Genomic DNA, 18,948 nt, shown 5'->3' with positions numbered 1-18,948 from the left:
TTACATCCCCTTTTGCTGAAAAAAAAACTGACTTAAAAAATCGGAACTAACTGCGTTACGCTGATGCAAATTGATCGGGCAAACTGTGGCTTTTCAACTTCGGCCAAAAAGAGCAGCCTGCTCCAAAAAAACCAGCGCAAATTACTGGGGAACATTGAGCCCTAAGAATGTAAAAGTGACTCCCAGCTAATGCAGTTGCTTCCATGTCAAGAAAGGAACGGAATAGATATTTGGTTGGGAACTGTATTGATGTCTAAAAGAATAAATGTAGACTGACATGATCTCAACCATCTATATTGATGACTTAGATGAGGGGACCAAGTGTAATGTATCCACATTTGCTGATTGTAGTGTATTTGCTTCATGGGTTCTTGGCTTAAGAATTCACAGCTACACATTTGCTGTTAGGAACGAGCTGGTTTATTAGCAAAGGTTTAACAATCAAACTGAACCCCTACCAGTTCATCCACTAGGCTCACAACCACCTGCCTCATCGTGGATGATCTGGATCCAACTGGCTGGGGTTTTATTGAGTCTTGTGAACATCAGGTGACTGGCTAAACCACTCCCAATACAACAGCTCTACATACCTGTGAGCATGCAATATTTTTTAAATGGCGAGAGACTGGGAAATGTTTACATTGAGAGGGACCTGGGTGTCCTTGTACATGAATCACAGAAAGTTAATGTCCAGGTACAGTGAGCAATTAGGAAAGCAAGTGGTATGTTAGCTTTTGTTACAAAGAGATTAGAGTATAAGAGTAAAGAAGTCTTACTACAATTATACAGGGCATTGGTGAGACCACACCTGGAGCGCTGTGCACAGTTCTGGTCTCCTTACCTAAGGAAAGACATACTTGCCTTAGAGGGAGTGCAATGAAGGTTCACCAGACTGGTTCCTGCGATGAGGGGATTGCCCTATGAGGAGAGGTTGAGTAGAATGGGAGGTGATCTAATTGAACTATGTAAAATTCTTAAGGAGCTTGGCAGGGTAGATGCTGAGAAGATGTTTCCTTTGGCTGGGAATCTAGAACTAGGGGGCACAATCTCAGAATAAGGGGTCGGCCAGTTAGGACTGTCTCATGAGGTGCTATTCGGAGGTGTAACAATGAGGATTTAGGTGATGGATGAACGTTGGAAGAGAAGAAGGGGTTAGCAACAAGTAGAGTTTAAAAAGTCAGGCAGAAGTATAAAGTTTATGAATAATACCCAGAGAAGGCCATTGAAGCGGAAAGTGCTAAAGGCTCAAGAATGGGTTTCTGGAGAGAGGGGACTGAGCGATCTGGTGAGTGAGTGTAAAAAGAGATGAATTCTTTCAATTCCAAAAAGTTCTTAATGTTCTGAACTCTGCCGATAAATGAGTGCAACGAAAGATCTAAGCATGGTTCTCTTTCACGGTATTGACCTGATACTTCTATCTTGTTAGTGGAAAGCTTACATTCAGCTCTGAAGAATATTGACCGGAACGACATAGTGAGTATGCTGGAAGGGTCCAATATAAACAGTCGGAATCTGAAAGGGAATAAGAGGCATGCGGAACGAGACCATAGCTTGTCTCCTGCTGTCAATGGTAAGCATGAACAATATATTTCTAATCCGTGAGCTGTTCTTGGTCTCTTCTTACCTGTACTTCGCTTGCAAGCCAGAAATTCTCGTCACCAATCCCCATATAAGAACGGTGTGAAGTACAGTGTCATCCTTTAAAGGTGCACAGTGCAGTAAGCCAACCGTAGTGCCTGAAACAATTGAATCGCCAATATTCAGCTGCCTGCATACTGGATGCATTTGTGTTTTTCTCGGTATGATGGCGTTACAGTCATAAGAACATAAGAAATAGGAGCAGGAGTCGGCCATTCGGCCCCTCGAGCCTGCTCTGCCATTCAATAAGATCATGGCTGATCTGATCTTGGACTCAGCTCCACTTCCCTGCCTGCTCCCCATAACCCTTCACTCCCTTATCGCTGAAAAATCTGTCTATCTCAGCCTTAAATATATTCAATGACCCAACCTCCACAGCTCTCTCGGGCAGAGAATTCCACAGATTTACAACCCTCAGAGAAGAAATTTCTCCTCATCATGGTTTTAAATGGACTGCCCCTTATTCTGAGACTATGTCCCCTAGTTTTAGTTTCCCCCATGAGTGAAAATATCCTCTCTGCATCCACCTTGTCGAGCCCCCTCATTATCTTATAAGTTTCAATAAGATCACCTCTCATTCTTCTGACCCTTCCTTCATCGTCATGACCGTGTTTTCAAAAGGATCTCATAAGAACATAAGAACATAAGAATTAGGAACAGGAGTAGGCCATCTAGCCCCTCGAGCCTGCTCCGCCATTCAACAAGATCATGGCTGATCTGGCCGTGGACTCAGCTCCACTTACCCGCCTGCTCCCCGTAACCCTTAATTCCCTTATTGGTTAAAAATCTATCTATCTGTGACTTGAATACATTCAATGAGCTAGCCTCAACTGCTTCCTTGGGCAGAGAATTCCACAGATTCACAACCCTCTGGGAGAAGAAAAGGAGTTAAACTAATATTGCAGGGGGATGGGAACCTAGGCAGGGAGACAGAGGGAGACAAAAATGAGGCAAAAGCAAAAGACAGAAAGGAGATGAGGAAAAGTGGAGGGCAGAGAAACCCAAGGCAAAGAACAAAAAGGGCCACTGTACAGCAAAATTCTAAAAGGACAAAGGGTGTTAAAAAAGCAAGCCTGAAGGCTTTGTGTCTTAATGCAAGGAGTATCCGCAATAAGGTGGATGAATTAACTGTGCAAATAGATGTTAACAAATATGATGTGATTGCGATTACGGAGAAGTGGCTCCAGGATAATCAGGGCTGGGAACTCAACATCCAGGGGTATTCAACATTCAGGAAGGATAGAATAAAAGGAAAAGGAGGTGGGGTAGCATTGCTGGTTAAAGAGGAGATTAATGCAATAGTTAGGAAAGACATTAGCTTGGATGATGTGGAATCTATATGGGTAGAGCTGCAGAACACTAAAGGGCAAAAATCGTTAGTGGGAGTTGTGTACAGACCTCCAAACAGTAGTAGTGATGTTGGGGAGGGCATCAAACAGGAAATTAGGAGTGCATGCAATAAAGGTGCAGCAGTTATAATGGGTGACTTTAATATGCACATAGATTGGGCCAGTCAAACTGGAAGCAATACGATGGAGGAGGATTTCCTGGAGTGCATAAGGGAAGGTTTTCTAGACCAATATGTCGAGGAACCAACTAGGGGGGAGGCCATCTTAGACTGGGTGTTGTGTAATGAGAGAGGATTAATTAGCAATCTCATTGTGCGAGGCCCCTTGGGGAAGAGTGACCATAATATGGTGGAATTCTGCATTAGGATGGAGAATGAAACAGTTAATTCAGAGACCATGGTCCAGAACTTAAAGAAGGGTAACTTTGAAGGTATGAGGCATGAATTGGCTAAGATAGATTGGCTAATGATACTTAAGGGGTTGACTGTGGATGGGCAATGGCAGACATTTAGAGACCGCATGGATGAATTACAACAATTGTACATTCCTGTCTGACGTAAAAATAAAAAAGGGAAGGTGGCTCAACCGTGGCTATCTAGGGAAATCAGGGATAGTATTAAAGCCAAGGAAATGGCATACAAATTGGCCAGAAATAGCAGCGAACCTGGGGACTGGGAGAAATTTAGAACTCAGCAGAGGAGGACAAAGGGTTTGATTAGGGCAGGGAAAATGGAGTACGAGAAGAAGCTTGCAGGGAACATTAAGGCGGATTGCAAAAGTTTCTATAGGTATGTAAAGAGAAAAAGGTTAGTAAAGACAAATGTAGGTCCCCTGCAGTCAGAATCAGGGGAAGTCATAACGGGGAACAAAGAAATGGCAGACCAATTGAACAAGTACTTTGGTTCAGTATTCACTAAGGAGGACACAAACAACCTTCCGGATATAAAAGTGGTCAGAGGGTCTAGTAAGGAGGAGGAACTGAGGGAAATCTTTATTAGTCGGGAAATTGTGTTGGGGAAATTGATGGGATTGAAGGCCGATAAATCCTCAGGGCCTGATGGACTGCATCCCAGAGTACTTAAGGAGGTGGCCTTGGAAATAGCGGATGCATTGACAGTCATTTTCCAACATTCCATTGACTCTGGATCAGTTCCTATCGAGTGGAGAGTAGCCAATGTAACCCCACTTTTTAAAAAAGGAGGGAGAGAGAAAGCAGGGAATTATAGACCGGTCAGCCTGACCTCAGTAGTGGGTAAAATGATGGAATCAATTATTAAGGATGTCATAGCAGCGCATTTGGAAAATGGTGACATGATAGGTCCAAGTCAGCATGGATTTGTGAAAGGGAGATCATGCTTGACAAATCTTCTGGAATTTTTTGAGGATGTTTCCAATAAAGTGGACAAAGGAGTACCAGTTGATGTGGTATATTTGGACTTTCAGAAGGCTTTCGACAAGGTCCCACACAGGAGATTAATGTGCAAAGTTAAAGCACATGGGATTGGGGGTAGTGTGCTGACGTGGATTGAGAACTGGTTGTCAGACAGGAAGCAAAGAGTAGGAGTAAATGGGTACTTTTCGGAATGGCAGGCAGTGACTAGTGGGGTACCGCAGGGTTCTGTGCTGGGGCCCCAGTTGTTTACATTGTACATTAATGATTTAGACGAGGGGATTAAATGTAGTATCTCCAAATTTGCTGATGATACTAAGTTTGGTGGCAGTGTGAGCTGCGAGGAGGATGCTATGAGGCTGCAGAGTGACTTGGATAGGTTAGGTGAGTGGGCAAATGCGTGGCAGATGAAGTATAATGTGGATAAATGTGAGGTTATCCACTTTGGTGGTAAAAACAGAGAGACAGACTATTATCTGAATGGTGACAGATTAGGAAAAGGGAAGGTGCAACGAGACCTGGGTGTCATGGTACATCAGTCATTGAAGGTTGGCATGCAGGTACAGCAGGCGGTTAAGAAAGCAAATGGCATGTTGGCCTTCATAGCGAGGGGATTTGAATACAGGGGCAGGGAGGTGTTGCTACAGTTGTACAGGGCCTTGGTGAGGCCACACCTGGAGTATTGTGTACAGTTTTGGTCTCCTAACTTGAGGAAGGACATTCTTGCTATTGAGGGAGTGCAGCGAAGATTCACCAGACTGATTCCCGGGATGGTGGGACTGACCTATCAAGAAAGACTGGATCAACTGGGCTTGTATTCACTGGAGTTCAGAAGAGTGAGAGGGGACCTCATAGAAACGTTTAAAATTCTGACGGGTTTGGACAGTTTGGATGCAGGAAGAATGTTCCCAATGTTGGGGAAGTCCAGAACCAGAGGTCACAGCCTAAGGATAAGGGGTAAGCCATTTAGGACCGAGATGAGGAGAAACTTCTTCACCCAGAGAGTGGTGAACCTGTGGAATTCTCTACCACAGAAAGTAGTTGAGGCCAATTCACTAAATATATTCAAAAGGGAGTTAGATGAAGTCCTTACTACTCGGGGGATCAAGGGGTATGGCGTGAAAGTAGGAAGGGGGTACTGAAGTTGCATGTTCAGCCATGAACTCATTGAATGGCGGTGCAGGCTAGAAGGGCTGAATGGCCTGCTCCTGCACCTATTTTCTATGTTTCTATGTTTCAACTCGGTTTTACATTGGCTCCCCTGTATTTTGAGGCTGTGCCCCCTAGTTCTAGTCTCCCCTACCAGTGGAAACAACCTCTCTGCCTCTATCTTGTCTATCCCTTTCATTATTTTAAATGTTTCTATTAGATCACCCCTCATCCTTCTGAACTCCAACGAGTAAAGACCCAGTCTACTCAATCTATCATCATAAGGTAACCCCCTCATCTCCGGAATCAGCCTAGTGAATCGTCTCTGTACCCCCTCCAAAGCCAGTATGTCCTTCCTTAAGTAAGGTGACCAAAACTGCACGCAGTACTCCAGGTGCGGCCTCACCAATACCCTATACAGTTGCAGCAGGACCTCCCTGCTTTTGTACTCCATCCCTCTCGCAATGAAGGCCAACATTCCAGTCGCCTTCCTGATTACCTGCTGCACCTGCAAACTAACTTTTTGGGATTCATGCACAAGGACCCCCAGGTCCCTCTGCACCGCAGCATGTTGTAATTTCTCCCCATTCAAATAATATTCCCTTTTACTGTTTTTTTTCCCAAGGTGGATGATCTCACACTTTCCGACATTGTATTCCATCTGCCAAACCTTAGCCCATTCGCTTAACCAATCCAAATCTCTTTGCAGCCTCTCTATGTCCTCTACACAACCCGCTTTCCCACTAATCTTTGTGTCATCTGCAAATTTTGTTACACTACACTCTGTCCCCTCTTCCAGGTCATCTATGTATATCGTAAACAGTTGTGGTCCCAGCACCGATCCCTGTGGCACACCACTAACCACCAATTTCCAACCCGAAAAGGACCCATTTATCCCGACTTTCTGCTTTCTGTTCGCCAGCCAATTCTCTATCCATGCTAATACAAAAGCTCTAACAAAGCAGGAGCTCACAAGGGTCGTCTGCAATTTTCCAACCTATTTGTGGACTCATTTCGCATTGTAGTCCTGCCAAGTGATAAGACAGGGACATGTTCCAGTGTCATAATTCTTATTCATGTATGGAGCATTAGAACACCAGTCTGGACTCCCACCGTGTGTTGAGCAGATCTGGCAATTCATTGTTTTAAGATACTGGTTTGGCAAATCAAGAATATTTTCTCTAAGCAATACATTATTGACGTGCATTTAAGCTCCCTTCCAACTAAAGCCTAACTCCAGTCTATTGAAACTTATCAATCTGTTTCACTCTAAGCAATGAGTGTCACCGTCTCCGGCAACAGGTTAAGCAGATCATCTTATAACCAAATCCAGCTCCTTGTATTCTATCCGATAATCCACTCATACTGATTATTGAAAGCATCTGCAGGCAGGTTTAATTCGGAAAAAGTGCCCTGATGCTCAGTGTGTTTGTATGCAGTTGGGATGTTGTGGCGTATTCCACATCTCAATACCTCGACTGAGATAAAACCATGAGCATGAACTTATTTCCCATTCAGTCCCATGTGGATTTAACTTTGCCGGTTAATGATTTTTAAAATTCGTTCCTGGCATGTGGGCGTCGCTGGCAAGGCCGGCATTTATTGCCCATCCCTAATTGCCCCTTGAGAAGGTGGTGGTGAGCCGCCTTCTTGAGCCGCTGCAGTCCGTGTGGTGAAGGTGCTCCCACAGTGCTGTTAGGGAGGGAGTTCCAGGATTGTGACCCAGCGACGATGAAGGAACGGCCGATATATTTCCAAGTCAGGATAGTGTGTGACTGGGAGGGGAACGTGGAGGTGGTGGTGTTCCCATGCGCCTGCTGCCCTTGTCCTTCTAGGTGGTAAAGGTCGCGGGTTTGGGAGGTGCTGCCGAAGAAGCCTTGGCGAGTTGCTGCAGTGCATCTTGTCGATGGTAACACATATTAAATAATTGGAGCACATGCAGATGCTTCAGTCCATGTCGGGGTCATTTTAACCAATCTGGACTGCTCACTTCAGCCACTCAATATCGCTGCAGCCTAAAGTGGGATCACATTGACACACGGTAAAGCAACCTGAAGTAACCTTTGTGTTTACAGCTGAATTCTTATTGTTCTGTGTTTGTCAAACATTTTCTTCTGGTTGTCAGCAGTTTACTTCCTGTGCCAAAGGTGAAACTATTTAAACTTTCTGTCACCTCTCCACCTCTGACCTCTGATGTCATGTTGATATCTGGCTTTGTGCCATCTTTGCATTGCATGTCCATTGCCTCCATCTCTACATCTCAGGCTAGAGAGTATTTTCCTAGGGAACTATTGGATAGCAGATTACACTCCTAATCCTGAATGCACAGAGTGGGGAAAAATTCCTTTTGTACCAAACTCTAGCACTATTTATGGCTTTTGGTAATCCTAAAAGTACGTTAAAGAAACCCCATGAAAACTTTCTTGGCCTTTTCCCCTCATGGAGCCTCTTTCACTCAACAAAAGATGACAATGTCTTATCACGTCAAAATGTATGCAAAGTAATTTGCTTTAATGGATTACTTTGGAAGGTCGCTGCTGCTGTTCTGTTGGCCAGTACAAGTCACAGACAGCAACCAGTTCGGACTATAGACCTCTCCATTACCCAAAGGATGGTGCAATCTAATGAACTAACGACAAGCCCATACAGCTCCTATCAACTGCAGCCGGGCACGCTCACACGCAATGTCTCCTTGCCTTCCAGTACCACAACTAGAATTTGACAATTGTTCCAGCTGCGCTATCTCTCCATTCTTAACATAAATTTGCCCGCAGCACATATACTGGGAATCACGGAAGGATTCCACATACTCCCAAGCAAGAATATCATTTTATTTCTTCTGCCAGAACTTGCATTTATATAGCGCCTTTAACGTAGTAAAAAGTCCCAAGGCGCTTCACAGGAGAGTAATCCCCCAAAAAATACACACCGCCAAAGAAGGAGATATTAGGGCAGGTGACTGAAAGCTTGGTGAGAGAGAGAGGTTTTAAGGAGCGTCCTAAAGGAGGAGAGCAAAGAGAGATGGAAAGGTTTAGGGAGTGAGTACCAGAGCTTGGGACTTAGACAGCCGATGATGGGGCAAAGGAAGTCGGGGATACGCAGGAGGCCAGAATTGGAGGAGCGCAGAGACGTCGGAGGGTGTACACAATGTTCCCTATTATTTTATTTTGGGTGCGCGGCCCATTCACAGTTTCGTTGAAAAAGTCGGTCCCGGGTTGTGCAGGACTGGCAAAGAAAGAAAGACAGAAAGACTTGCATTTATATAGCGCCTTTCATGACCACCGGACGTCTCAAAGCGCTTTACAGCCAATGAAGTACTTTTGGAGTGTAGTCACTGTTGCAATGTGGGAAACGCAGCAACCAATTTGCGCACAGCAAGCTCCCACAAACAGCAATGTGATAATGACCAGATTATCTGGGGTTTTTTTGTTATGATGATTGAGGGATAAATATTGGCCAGAACACTGGAGATAACTCCTCTGCTCTTCCTCGAAATAGTGCCGTGGGATCTTTTACGTCCACCTGAGAGAGCAGACGGGGCCTCGGTTTAACGGTCCCAAGTTTCGGGCCGGGCCTAGAACGGCGCAGCCCCGACCTGGACGCCCGGTTTTCGCGCCACAAAGTGCGCCTAAAAAAAACTTAGATTGTCCGGCTCCCTGCATGTCCTCTGTAGCCGGGCGCAGCGCAGCATGAGCTGTGGGGGGCGGAGCTACATCACTGCGCTGAAAACAGTGCCGGGTTCTCTGCACATGCGTGCTACAGTGGGCGCGCATGTGCAGTAGCTCCAGGCGCCCAAAACTGTGTGGGCGGGGCCCGAAGCACACAGCCCCTAGCCCTGGCCGAATGGCCTCACTGGGGCTGCGTGAATAAGGCTCCTCCCACGCCCAGCTCCTGCTTCCTCCCGACTCGACTCCCGCTTCCCGCCCCCCCGCAGACCGGACCGGACCCGCGCTCCCCGCCCCGACCTGACCTCTCCCTCCCCCCCCGACCCGAACTGAACCGACCTCCCTCCCACCACCCTCCCGACCCGACCTGCGCTCCCGACCTTCCCCCCCCACCCGGACCGGACCCGACCCGCGCTCCCCCACCCGACCTGACCTCCCCCTCCCTCCCCCCGACCCGAACCGACCTCCCTCCCACCACCCCCCCGACCCGACCCGCGCTCCCGACCCTTCCCCCGCCACCCGGACCGGACCGGACCCAACCTGACCTCCCTCCCCCCGCCCCCAACACGCACCGAATCGACCCAACCCAACCCGCGCTCCCTCCCTCCCCCCCCCCCCCCTCTACCCGAACCAACCCGACCTCTCTCCCCGACCCGACCCGCACTCCCTCCTTCCCCCTCCTCCCAGGACCCGACCCGATCCGACCTCCCACCGCGCTCCTGACCCCGACCCGACCGGCGCTCCCGACCCCGGACCCGACCCAACCCAACGCCACCTACCTGTAAATCTGGTGCTGGGGACGGGCCCTGCCCGAAGTCTTTTGCCCGGCCGGGCCCGGCCCATTCAGCCTCCCCTCGCCCACTTCTCCTTTCCCCCCCCCCTTCTCCTTTCCCCCCACCCTTCTCCTTTCCCCCCACCCTGCTCCTTTCCCCCCACACCCTTCTCCTTTCCCCCCCCACCCTTCTCCTTTCCCCCCCACCCTTCTCCTTTCCCCCTTCCCCTTTTCCTCCCCCTTCTCTCCCCCCTCCCTCCCCCTTCTCTTCCCCATCCCTCCCCCTCTGCCTCCCTCCCTCCCCTCCCCTTGCCCCCCCACTCTCTCCCTCTATCCTCCCCCTCCCCTCGCTGTCAGAAACACAGACACTGACAGACAGAGAGTGAGAGACACAGAGAGACAGAGAGATAGAGACACTGACAGAGACACACTGGGGGGGGGCATCCCAGCACGCTGTTGGAGGGCTCCCGGTGCCGCAGTCGGTAAGTAGAAAATGTTTTATTTATTGATTTAAAAAATGTTTTATTTATTGATTTAAAAAAAAAATTATTTCTTATTAATTTTTTTTGATTGATTTATTGGTTGATTTATTGATGTTTTTATCATTTATTATTGATGATGGCTCTTTATTTATAAAACTGAAGTGTTTCCCTTTAAACCCCCCCCACCATTCCCTACGCCTGATTTGTAACCTACGCCTGATTTTCTAAAGTGTAGACAAGGTTTTTTCGAGCGTACAAAAATCTTCACTTACTCCACTCTAAGTTAGTTTGGAGTAAGTTTTCACTGACGAAACTTTGAAAACAGGTGTAAGTGGCCGGCACACCCCCTTTTGAAAAAAAAATTCTGTTCCAAAGTGAAACTGTTCTAACTGACTAGAACTGGAACAAACTAAATGCTGAGAATTTAAATTTCTAAGCTACTCCGTTCTACACCAGTTGCTCCAAAAAATCAGGAGCAACTGAGGCCGAAACTTGGGCCCAACGTCTCATCCGAAAGACGGCACCTCCGACAATGCAGCACTCCCTCAGCACTGCACTGGAATGTCAGCCTAGATTTTCTTGTGCTGGAGGGCTGGAGGAGGTTACAGTGATAGGGAGGGGCTAGGCCACGGAGGGATTTGAACACGAGGATGAAAATATTTAATTCGAGGCGTTGGTGGACTTGAAGCCAATGTAGATCAGTGAGCACAGGAGCGATGGGTGATGGGACTTGGTGCAAGTTAGGACACGGGAAGCAGAGTTTTGGATCAGCTCAGGTTTATGGAGGGTGGAAGATGGGAGGCTGGTCAGGAAAGCGTTGGAATACTCAAATCTGGAGGTATCAAAAGCATGGATGAGGTTTTCAGCTGCAGATGGGCTGAGGCAGGAGCCAAGATGGGTAATGTTGCAGAGGTGGAAATAGGCAGTCTTAGTGATGGACAGCGTAGAAAGGTTTCATAAGAACATAAGATATAGGAGCAGGAGTCGGCCATTTGGCCCCTCGAGCCTGCTCCGCCATTCAATAAGATCATGGCTGATCTAATCATGGGCTCAGCTCCACTTCCCTGCCCGCTCCCCATCTCATCTGATGTCAAACATACCCAAAATTGAACTTTTGTACACCAGTATTGTCAATAATTGCAAAAGCACTGTGGCCTGGCCTGCACAGAGATTCTTGCTGTCTAACCAATCCCCCATGAGGAAACAAGCTCCGTGATGGAATCAGGTCCTGGTGGGTGGGGAAAGGGGATGGTTTAGAATTGGAGCAGCCCACGAAATTTGTGTAAGTTGTTCTTAAAATTGTACAGATAGGGAACTGATCTGAAAATGATCCCCATGCCTTGGATAAAAGGGATGGATTCATTATCCCAAATGCCATATTTTACCAGACATAATTTCCCTAGGAATACTGAAAGAGATGTCATCCATTCAATGAAATTAATATTGGAAGCTGAAAGTTGCTTGCATGTGACTGAATTATGCTTTAATGTAAACATCATTTAGAATGGGCAGCCATCAAAAAGAAATCAACTCTGTCCAACACAAAACCTGGACTTGAGCAAGAATCCAGAGTGACAGACACACTTTGCCAAATTATTAGTGTCACATGGCACATCTTTCTAAAACAGGCAAGTCAGAAGGAAGTGTTTCGATTTATGTTAATTTGAAGACCATTCTATTTGTCTCTTCCAATGCCCGCAACTCAAATTGAACAGTTCCTGAATGGCTGGACGCAGCTATCACCTTGGGTACATCCTGAGTGTGGTCGACCTTTCTCATTGACCTGAATCGGTCAGCTCCTCCTCCTCCTCCTCTGCACCAGCAGCAAGAGGACACGAGGCCCTTCACAGACACACACTCCATGCCAAGGTTAACCTTAAATTGGAGGTTTGCGTGCAGGAGATGGAGTGTCTCTGCCCGATTCTAACCTGCGTGACAGCAGGAAGAAATTCTGTTTCCAGGGTAGCCTTTGGAAACTCGGAAGTCCTGAAAAGCAAATTAATGTTTTACCGGACTTTTCTCCTCTGGCTCGATCGCCTGTGTTTATTGAAAATCTATTGTTTGGGGGAAATGGTGTTCTGTTTGCTGTGCATGTGGTGCTGTGTGTTGTGTCATTTCACATGTGGCTATTCCTTCTTCATGTCATTGAAGCAGAAAATAATATTCTTTTACTCAAAGCATCCATCACAAGTGCTGCGTAAGTCAGGTCATGGGAAAGAAAGGAGGCGTCGCCCCGGGAGCCATTCCATCTTTAGCAAACATTGGGGTAGACTTTGACTTTTGGGCGGTCAACCAGTCGAGCGTGCCAGCCGACTGCCAACCCATTCCGGTGGTGAAGGGGCCGCTGAGATTTCTGAGGGCCCCCCCCCCCTGCCGGCATCATTCGAATCTGACCAGTGAGCTGCTAATGTCAAACGGACATCCTGAGGCAGCTCACCAGTTCTGGGCCACAGCAATGTCATCTAGTTGGGACACCATGTGGCAGCTGCAGGTAAGTTTTCAGGGTGGGTGGGGGAGACCGAAGAATGTCGCTGCAGCCTTAGCGTCAGGTGGTGAGGCCACCAACCCCATTTTGGGGTCATTACCGTCCCCTCAACGCCGATTTTGGTAACTTAAAATCAGCCCCTTTGGTCCTGGACTGTAAAGGATCTCCCTTCCTGTATCCTATATTCACTGAGCCACACATCAATCCTACAATTGTCCTCCAATTTCTCCTACAATCTACAATAATATCACTACTGGTACCAAGACCAAAAAACACAGTAAGCCATTCTTATGTTCCATGATCTTTCTTGAGATGCCATTCCTCTGAGAATGTCTAGCCCTTATGGCTTTCTTTGCCTTGTGATCCATTCTTAGCCCTCACTGACTCACTAAAGTTGGTAATTTAGGAATTGCATTGCAACTGTAAATGGTTGCCCCCAATTCTTTATTAATTAACCACATGTTGTATTGTATTTGCTCCATGGGTTCTTTGCTTAAGAATTCATAGCAACACATTGCTATTAAGAACTAGTTAGTTTATTAACAAAGATTTAACAATCACACTACACATTACCAGTTCATCCACGAGGCTCACAACCAGCCACCTCATCATGGATCCCCCGAACCCAACTGGCTGGGGTTTTATTGAGTCTTGTGAATGTCAGGTGACTGGCTCAGCCACTCACAATGCACAGCTCGACAACTCTTTAGTTGTTAACGAATAATCAAGTGCCCCCTGATTAAAGGGGGCGGGCACACTCCAAACACTTTTCAAGTGCCCCCTTTTTTTGTTTTTTTTTAGGGCAGTAAAAACACAAATTATACAAGTGGCCCCTGGCTAAAAGGGGGGAGGCACTAAAACCGGCAATTAAACAAATTAAACTTTAAACAATATTAATCGACAGCTCTACAAACCATACTCACAGGTGCATACACTACAACTATGGACAAAAGATTTTCCTGCAATAGGTTTGGGCATAGATGTGCATTTATCACTGAAAGCGAAGGCTGTAAACATTGAGACCAAACCTAAAGGATGTGAGTTGCACCAAACACAATACGGAGCCAATGGTGGTGCTGATAGACGCATCGCTTATGCCTCTAGTGGCCACCTGTTGTTTTACATCCAGTGGTTGATCAGATGCTGTGCCAGTGCAGTGATGTTGAACGACACATTGCAGGAGCTCGGCCAACAAATCTGATCACACGATCCTCTACGTTTACTGCGCAGAGTAAGCCCCCACTCCGGCCCCAATCAGCCTTGATATTGGCTAGTCACAGCCTTTCTCTCTGCTGTTAGCCTGTAAATGCACCTCAGTCCCGGTACGAGTTAGGGCACACACCATGATATATCCTAGCTTTCTTTTGTCTTTCAGAGGGACATTCTCAAACTAGGAACATCTGGCAATCAGATATATCTTTGTCCTGTGGACATGGATCGATGGGGCCAAACTCATTTTCTCAGGATCTTTAATAGTCAATAAAATGAAGACTCAGGGTTTTACGAGATCAATGAATGTTGAACGATAAGGGAGTCAAGGGTTATGGGGAGCGGGCGGGGAAGTGGAGATGAGGCCAGGATCAGATCAGCCATGATCTTATTGAATGGCGGAGCAGGCTTGAGGGACCAAATGGCCGAGTCCTGCTCCTATTTCTTATGTTCTTATGACATAATTTGAAGGAAGCTCCAGATACCAACAAAGTGCTCGCTCTCATCCCTATCCAACCTGGTACTTTGAGACCAGTTGGAGTACGGGAAGCTAGTCTACTCGCTGCACAGTTGTATCTCACTTGAGTAACGGAGTAACAGTGTTTCCCATTGGGTTCAGTGTAGCAAGGGACAGTATGAGGTGAGGCAGCGTGCCAAAAGAAACTATGGTCTGTGTAATGTATTTGCTTCATGGGTTCTTTGCTTAAGGATTAATCGCAACACATTGCTATTAAGAACTAGTTGGTTTATTAACAAAGGTTTAACAATCACACCACACATTACCAGTTCATCCACCAGGCTCACAACTGCATACCTCATCGTGGATGAACTAGACCCAACTGACTGGGGTTTTATTGAGTCTTGTGAACCTCATGTGACTGGCTAAGCCACTCACAATGCAACAGCTCTACAAACCTGTGAGCATACTCGCAGGTTCACACATTACAGTCCGTTAAAAAGCTGATAAACTGTTAAAAAGACCACCCTAAGTGGAGGAAGAGCATCGGGAGGGGGCTGAGCACCTCGAGTCCCATCGCCGAGAGCATGCAGAAATCAAACACAGGCAGCGGAAGGAGCGTGTGGCAAACCAGTCCCACCCTCCCTTTCCCTCAACCACTGTCTGTCCCACCTGTGACAGAGACTGTAATTCCCGTATTGGACTGTTCAGCCACCTGAGAACTCACTTTTAGGGTGGAAACAAGTCTTCCTCGATTTCGAGGGACTGCCTGTGATGCCGATGATGATATACATTGCATTGATTTCTTTATTGCTACTTGATTGAATATAGGTATTTTTTCATTGCAAATTGATAAATATATATAGAACATAGCTGCATTGAGTCCCTATGAGTCATAGAAACATAGAAACATAGAAAATAGGTGCCAGGAGCAGGCCATTCAGCCCTTCTAGCCTGCACCGCCATTCAATGAGTTCATGGCTGAACATGAAACTTCAGTACCCACTTCCTGCTTTCACGTCATACCCCTTGATCCCCCGAGTAGTAAGGACTTCATCTAACTCCCTTTTGAATATATTTAGTGAATTGGCCTCAACTACTTCCTGTGGTAGAGAATTCCACAGGTTCACCACTCTCTGGGTGAAGAAGTTTCTCCTTATCTCGGTCCTAAATGGCTTACCCCTTATCCTTAGACTGTGACCCCTGGTTCTGGACTTCCCCAACATTGGGAACATTCTTCCTGCATCCAACCTGTCCAAACCCGTCAGAATTTTAAACGTTTCTATGAGGTCCCCTCTCACTCTTCTGAACTCCAGTGAATACAAGCCCAGTTGATCCAGTCTTTCTTGATAGGTCAGTCCCACCATCCCGGGAATCAGTCTGGTGAATCTTCGCTGCACTCCCTCAATAGCAAGAATGTCCTTCCTCAAGTTAGGAGACCAAAACTGTACACAATACTCCAGGTGTGGCCTCACCAAGGCCCTGTACAACTGTAGCAACACCTCCCTGTCCCTGTACTCAAATCCCCTCGCTATGAAGGCCAACATGCCATTTGCTTTCTTAACCGCCTGCTGTACCTGCATGCCATCCTTCAATGACTGATGTACCATGACACCCAGGTCTCGTTGCACCTTCCCTTTTCCTAATCTGTCACCATTCAGATAATAGTCTGTCTCTCTGTTTTTACCACCAAAGTGGATAACCTCACATTTATCCACATTATACTTCATCTGCCACGCATTTGCCCACTCACCTAACCTATCCAAGTCACTCTGTAGCCTCATAGCATCCTCCTCGCAGCTCACACTGCCACCCAACTTAGTGTCATCCGCAAATTTGGCGATACTACATTTAATCCCCTCGTCTAAATCATTAATGTACAATGTAAACAGCTGGGGCCCCAGCACAGAACCCTGCGGTACCCCACTAGTCACTGCCTGCCATTCCGAAAAGTACCCATTTACTCCTACTCTTTGCTTCCTGTCTGACAACCAGTTCTCAATCCACGTCAGCACACTACCCCCAATCCCATGTGCTTTAACTTTGCACATTAATCTCCTGTGTGGGACCTTGTCGAAAGCCTTCTGAAAGTCCAAATATACCACATCAACTGGTACTCCTTTGTCCACTTTATTGGAAACATCCTCAAAAAATTCCAGAAGATTTGTCAAGCATGATCTCCCTTTCACAAATCCATGCTGACTTGGACCTATCATGTCACCATTTTCCAAATGCGCTGCTATGACATCCTTAATAGTTGATTCCATCATTTTACCCACTACTGAGGTCAGGCTGACCGGTCTATAATTCCCTGCTTTCTCTCTCCCTCCTTTTTTAAAAAGTGGGGTTACATTGGCTACCCTCCACTCGATAGGAACTGATCCAGAGTCAATGGAATGTTGGAAAATGACTGTCAATGCATCCGCTATTTCCAAGGCCACCTCCTTAAGTACTCTGGGATGCAGTCCATCAGGCCCTGGGGACTTATCGGCCTTCAATCCCATCAATTTCCCCAACACAATTTCCCGACTAATAAAGATTTCCCTTAGTTCCTCCTCCTTAATAGACCCTCTGACCACTTTTATATCCGGAAGGTTGTTTGTGTCCTCCTTAGTGAATACTGAAGCAAAGTACTTGTTCAATTGGTCTGCCATTTCTTTGTTCCCCGTTATGACTTCCCCTGATTCTGACTGCAGGGGACCTACGTTTGTCTTTACTAACCTTTTTCTCTTTACATACCTATAGAAACTTTTGCAATCCGCCTTAATGTTCCCTGCAAGCTTCTTCTCGTACTCCATTTTCCCTGCCCTAATCAAACCCTTTGTCCTCCTCTGCTGAGTTCTAAATTTCTCCCAGTCCCCAGGTTCGCTGCTATTTCTGGCCAATTTGTATGCCATTTCCTTGGCTTTAATACTATCCCTGATTTCCCTAGATAGCCACGGTTGAGCCACCTTCCCTTTTTTATTTTTACGCCAGACAGGAATGTACAATTGTTGTAATTCATCCATGCGGTCTCTAAATGTCTGCCATTGCCCATCCACAGTCAACCCCTTAAGTATCATTAGCCAATCTATCTTAGCCAATTCATGCCTCATACCTTCAAAGTTACCCTTCTTTAAGTTCTGGACCATGGTCTCTGAATTAACTGTTTCATTCTCCATCCTAATGCAGAATTCCACCATATTATGGTCACTCTTCCCCAAGGGGCCTCGCACAATGAGATTGCTAATTAATCCTCTCTCATTACACAACACCCAGTCTAAGATGGCCTCCCCCCTAGTTGGTTCCTCGACATATTGGTCTAGAAAACCATCCCTTATGCATTCCAGGAAATCCTCCTCCACCGTATTGCTTCCAGTTTGGCTAGCCCAATCTATGTGCATATTAAAGTCACCCATTATAACTGCTGCATCTTTATTGCATGCACCCCTAATTTCCTGTTTGATGCCCTCCCCAACATCACTACTACTGTTTGGAGGTCTGTACACAACTCCCACTAACGATTTTTGCCCTTTAGTGTTCTGCAGCTCTACCCATATAGATTCCACATCATCCAAGCTAATGTCTTTCCTAACTATTGCATTAATCTCCTCTTTAACCAGCAATGCTACCCCACCTCCTTTTCCTTTTATTCTATCCTTCCTGAATGTTGAATACCCCTGGATGTTGAGTTCCCAGCCCTGATCATCCTGGAGCCACGTCTCCGTAATCCCAATCACATCATATTTGTTAACATCTATTTGCACAGTTAATTCATCCACCTTATTGCGGATACTCCTTGCATTAAGACACAAAGCCTTCAGGCTTGCTTTTTTAACACCCTTTGTTCTTTTAGAATTTTGCTGTACAGTGGCCCTTTTTGTTCTTTGCCTTGGGTTTCTCTGCCCTCCACTTTTCCTCATCTCCTTTCTGTCTTTTGCTTTTGCCTCATTTTTGTCTCCCTCTGTCTCCCTGCATAGGTTCCCATCCCCCTGCAATATTAGTTTAACTTCTCCCCAACAGCACTAGCAAACACTCCCCCAAGGACATTGGTTCCGGACTTGCCCAGGTGCAGACCGTCCAGTTTGTACTGGTCCCACCTCCCCCAGAACCGGTTCCAATGCCCCAAGAATTTGAATCCCTCCCTGCTGCACCACTGCTCAAGCCATGTATTCATCTGCGCTATCCTGCGATTCCTACTCTGACTAGCACGTGGCACTGGTAGCAATCCCGAGATTACTACTTTTGAGGTCCTACTTTTTAATTTAGCTCCTAGCTCCTTAAATTCTTTTCGTAGGACCTCATCCCTTTTTTTACCTATGTCGTTGGTACCAATGTGCACCACGACAACTGGCTGTTCTCCCTCCCATTTC

General features: G+C 46.5%; 1 protein-coding gene across 14 annotated transcripts in view; it reads left to right on the top strand.

Moving 5' to 3' along the window:
- Positions 1–18,948, top strand: part of LOC139235126 (ankyrin-1-like) — a 303,602-nt gene that overhangs the window by 225,394 nt on the left and 59,260 nt on the right. For all 14 annotated transcript variants that reach the window (XM_070866335.1, XM_070866331.1, XM_070866326.1 and 11 more), the window contains one exon: positions 1,427–1,570. In XM_070866335.1, coding sequence (XP_070722436.1) covers positions 1,427–1,570 — 144 coding nt within the window. The remainder of the gene's footprint in view (positions 1–1,426; positions 1,571–18,948) is intronic.

This window comes from Pristiophorus japonicus, chromosome 22, assembly GCF_044704955.1.
Source record: "Pristiophorus japonicus isolate sPriJap1 chromosome 22, sPriJap1.hap1, whole genome shotgun sequence".
In the NCBI taxonomy this organism is placed as follows: domain Eukaryota; kingdom Metazoa; phylum Chordata; class Chondrichthyes; family Pristiophoridae; genus Pristiophorus; species Pristiophorus japonicus.
Note: the sequence above shows the minus strand (reverse complement) of the source record. Positions and strands in the feature narration are given on the sequence as shown.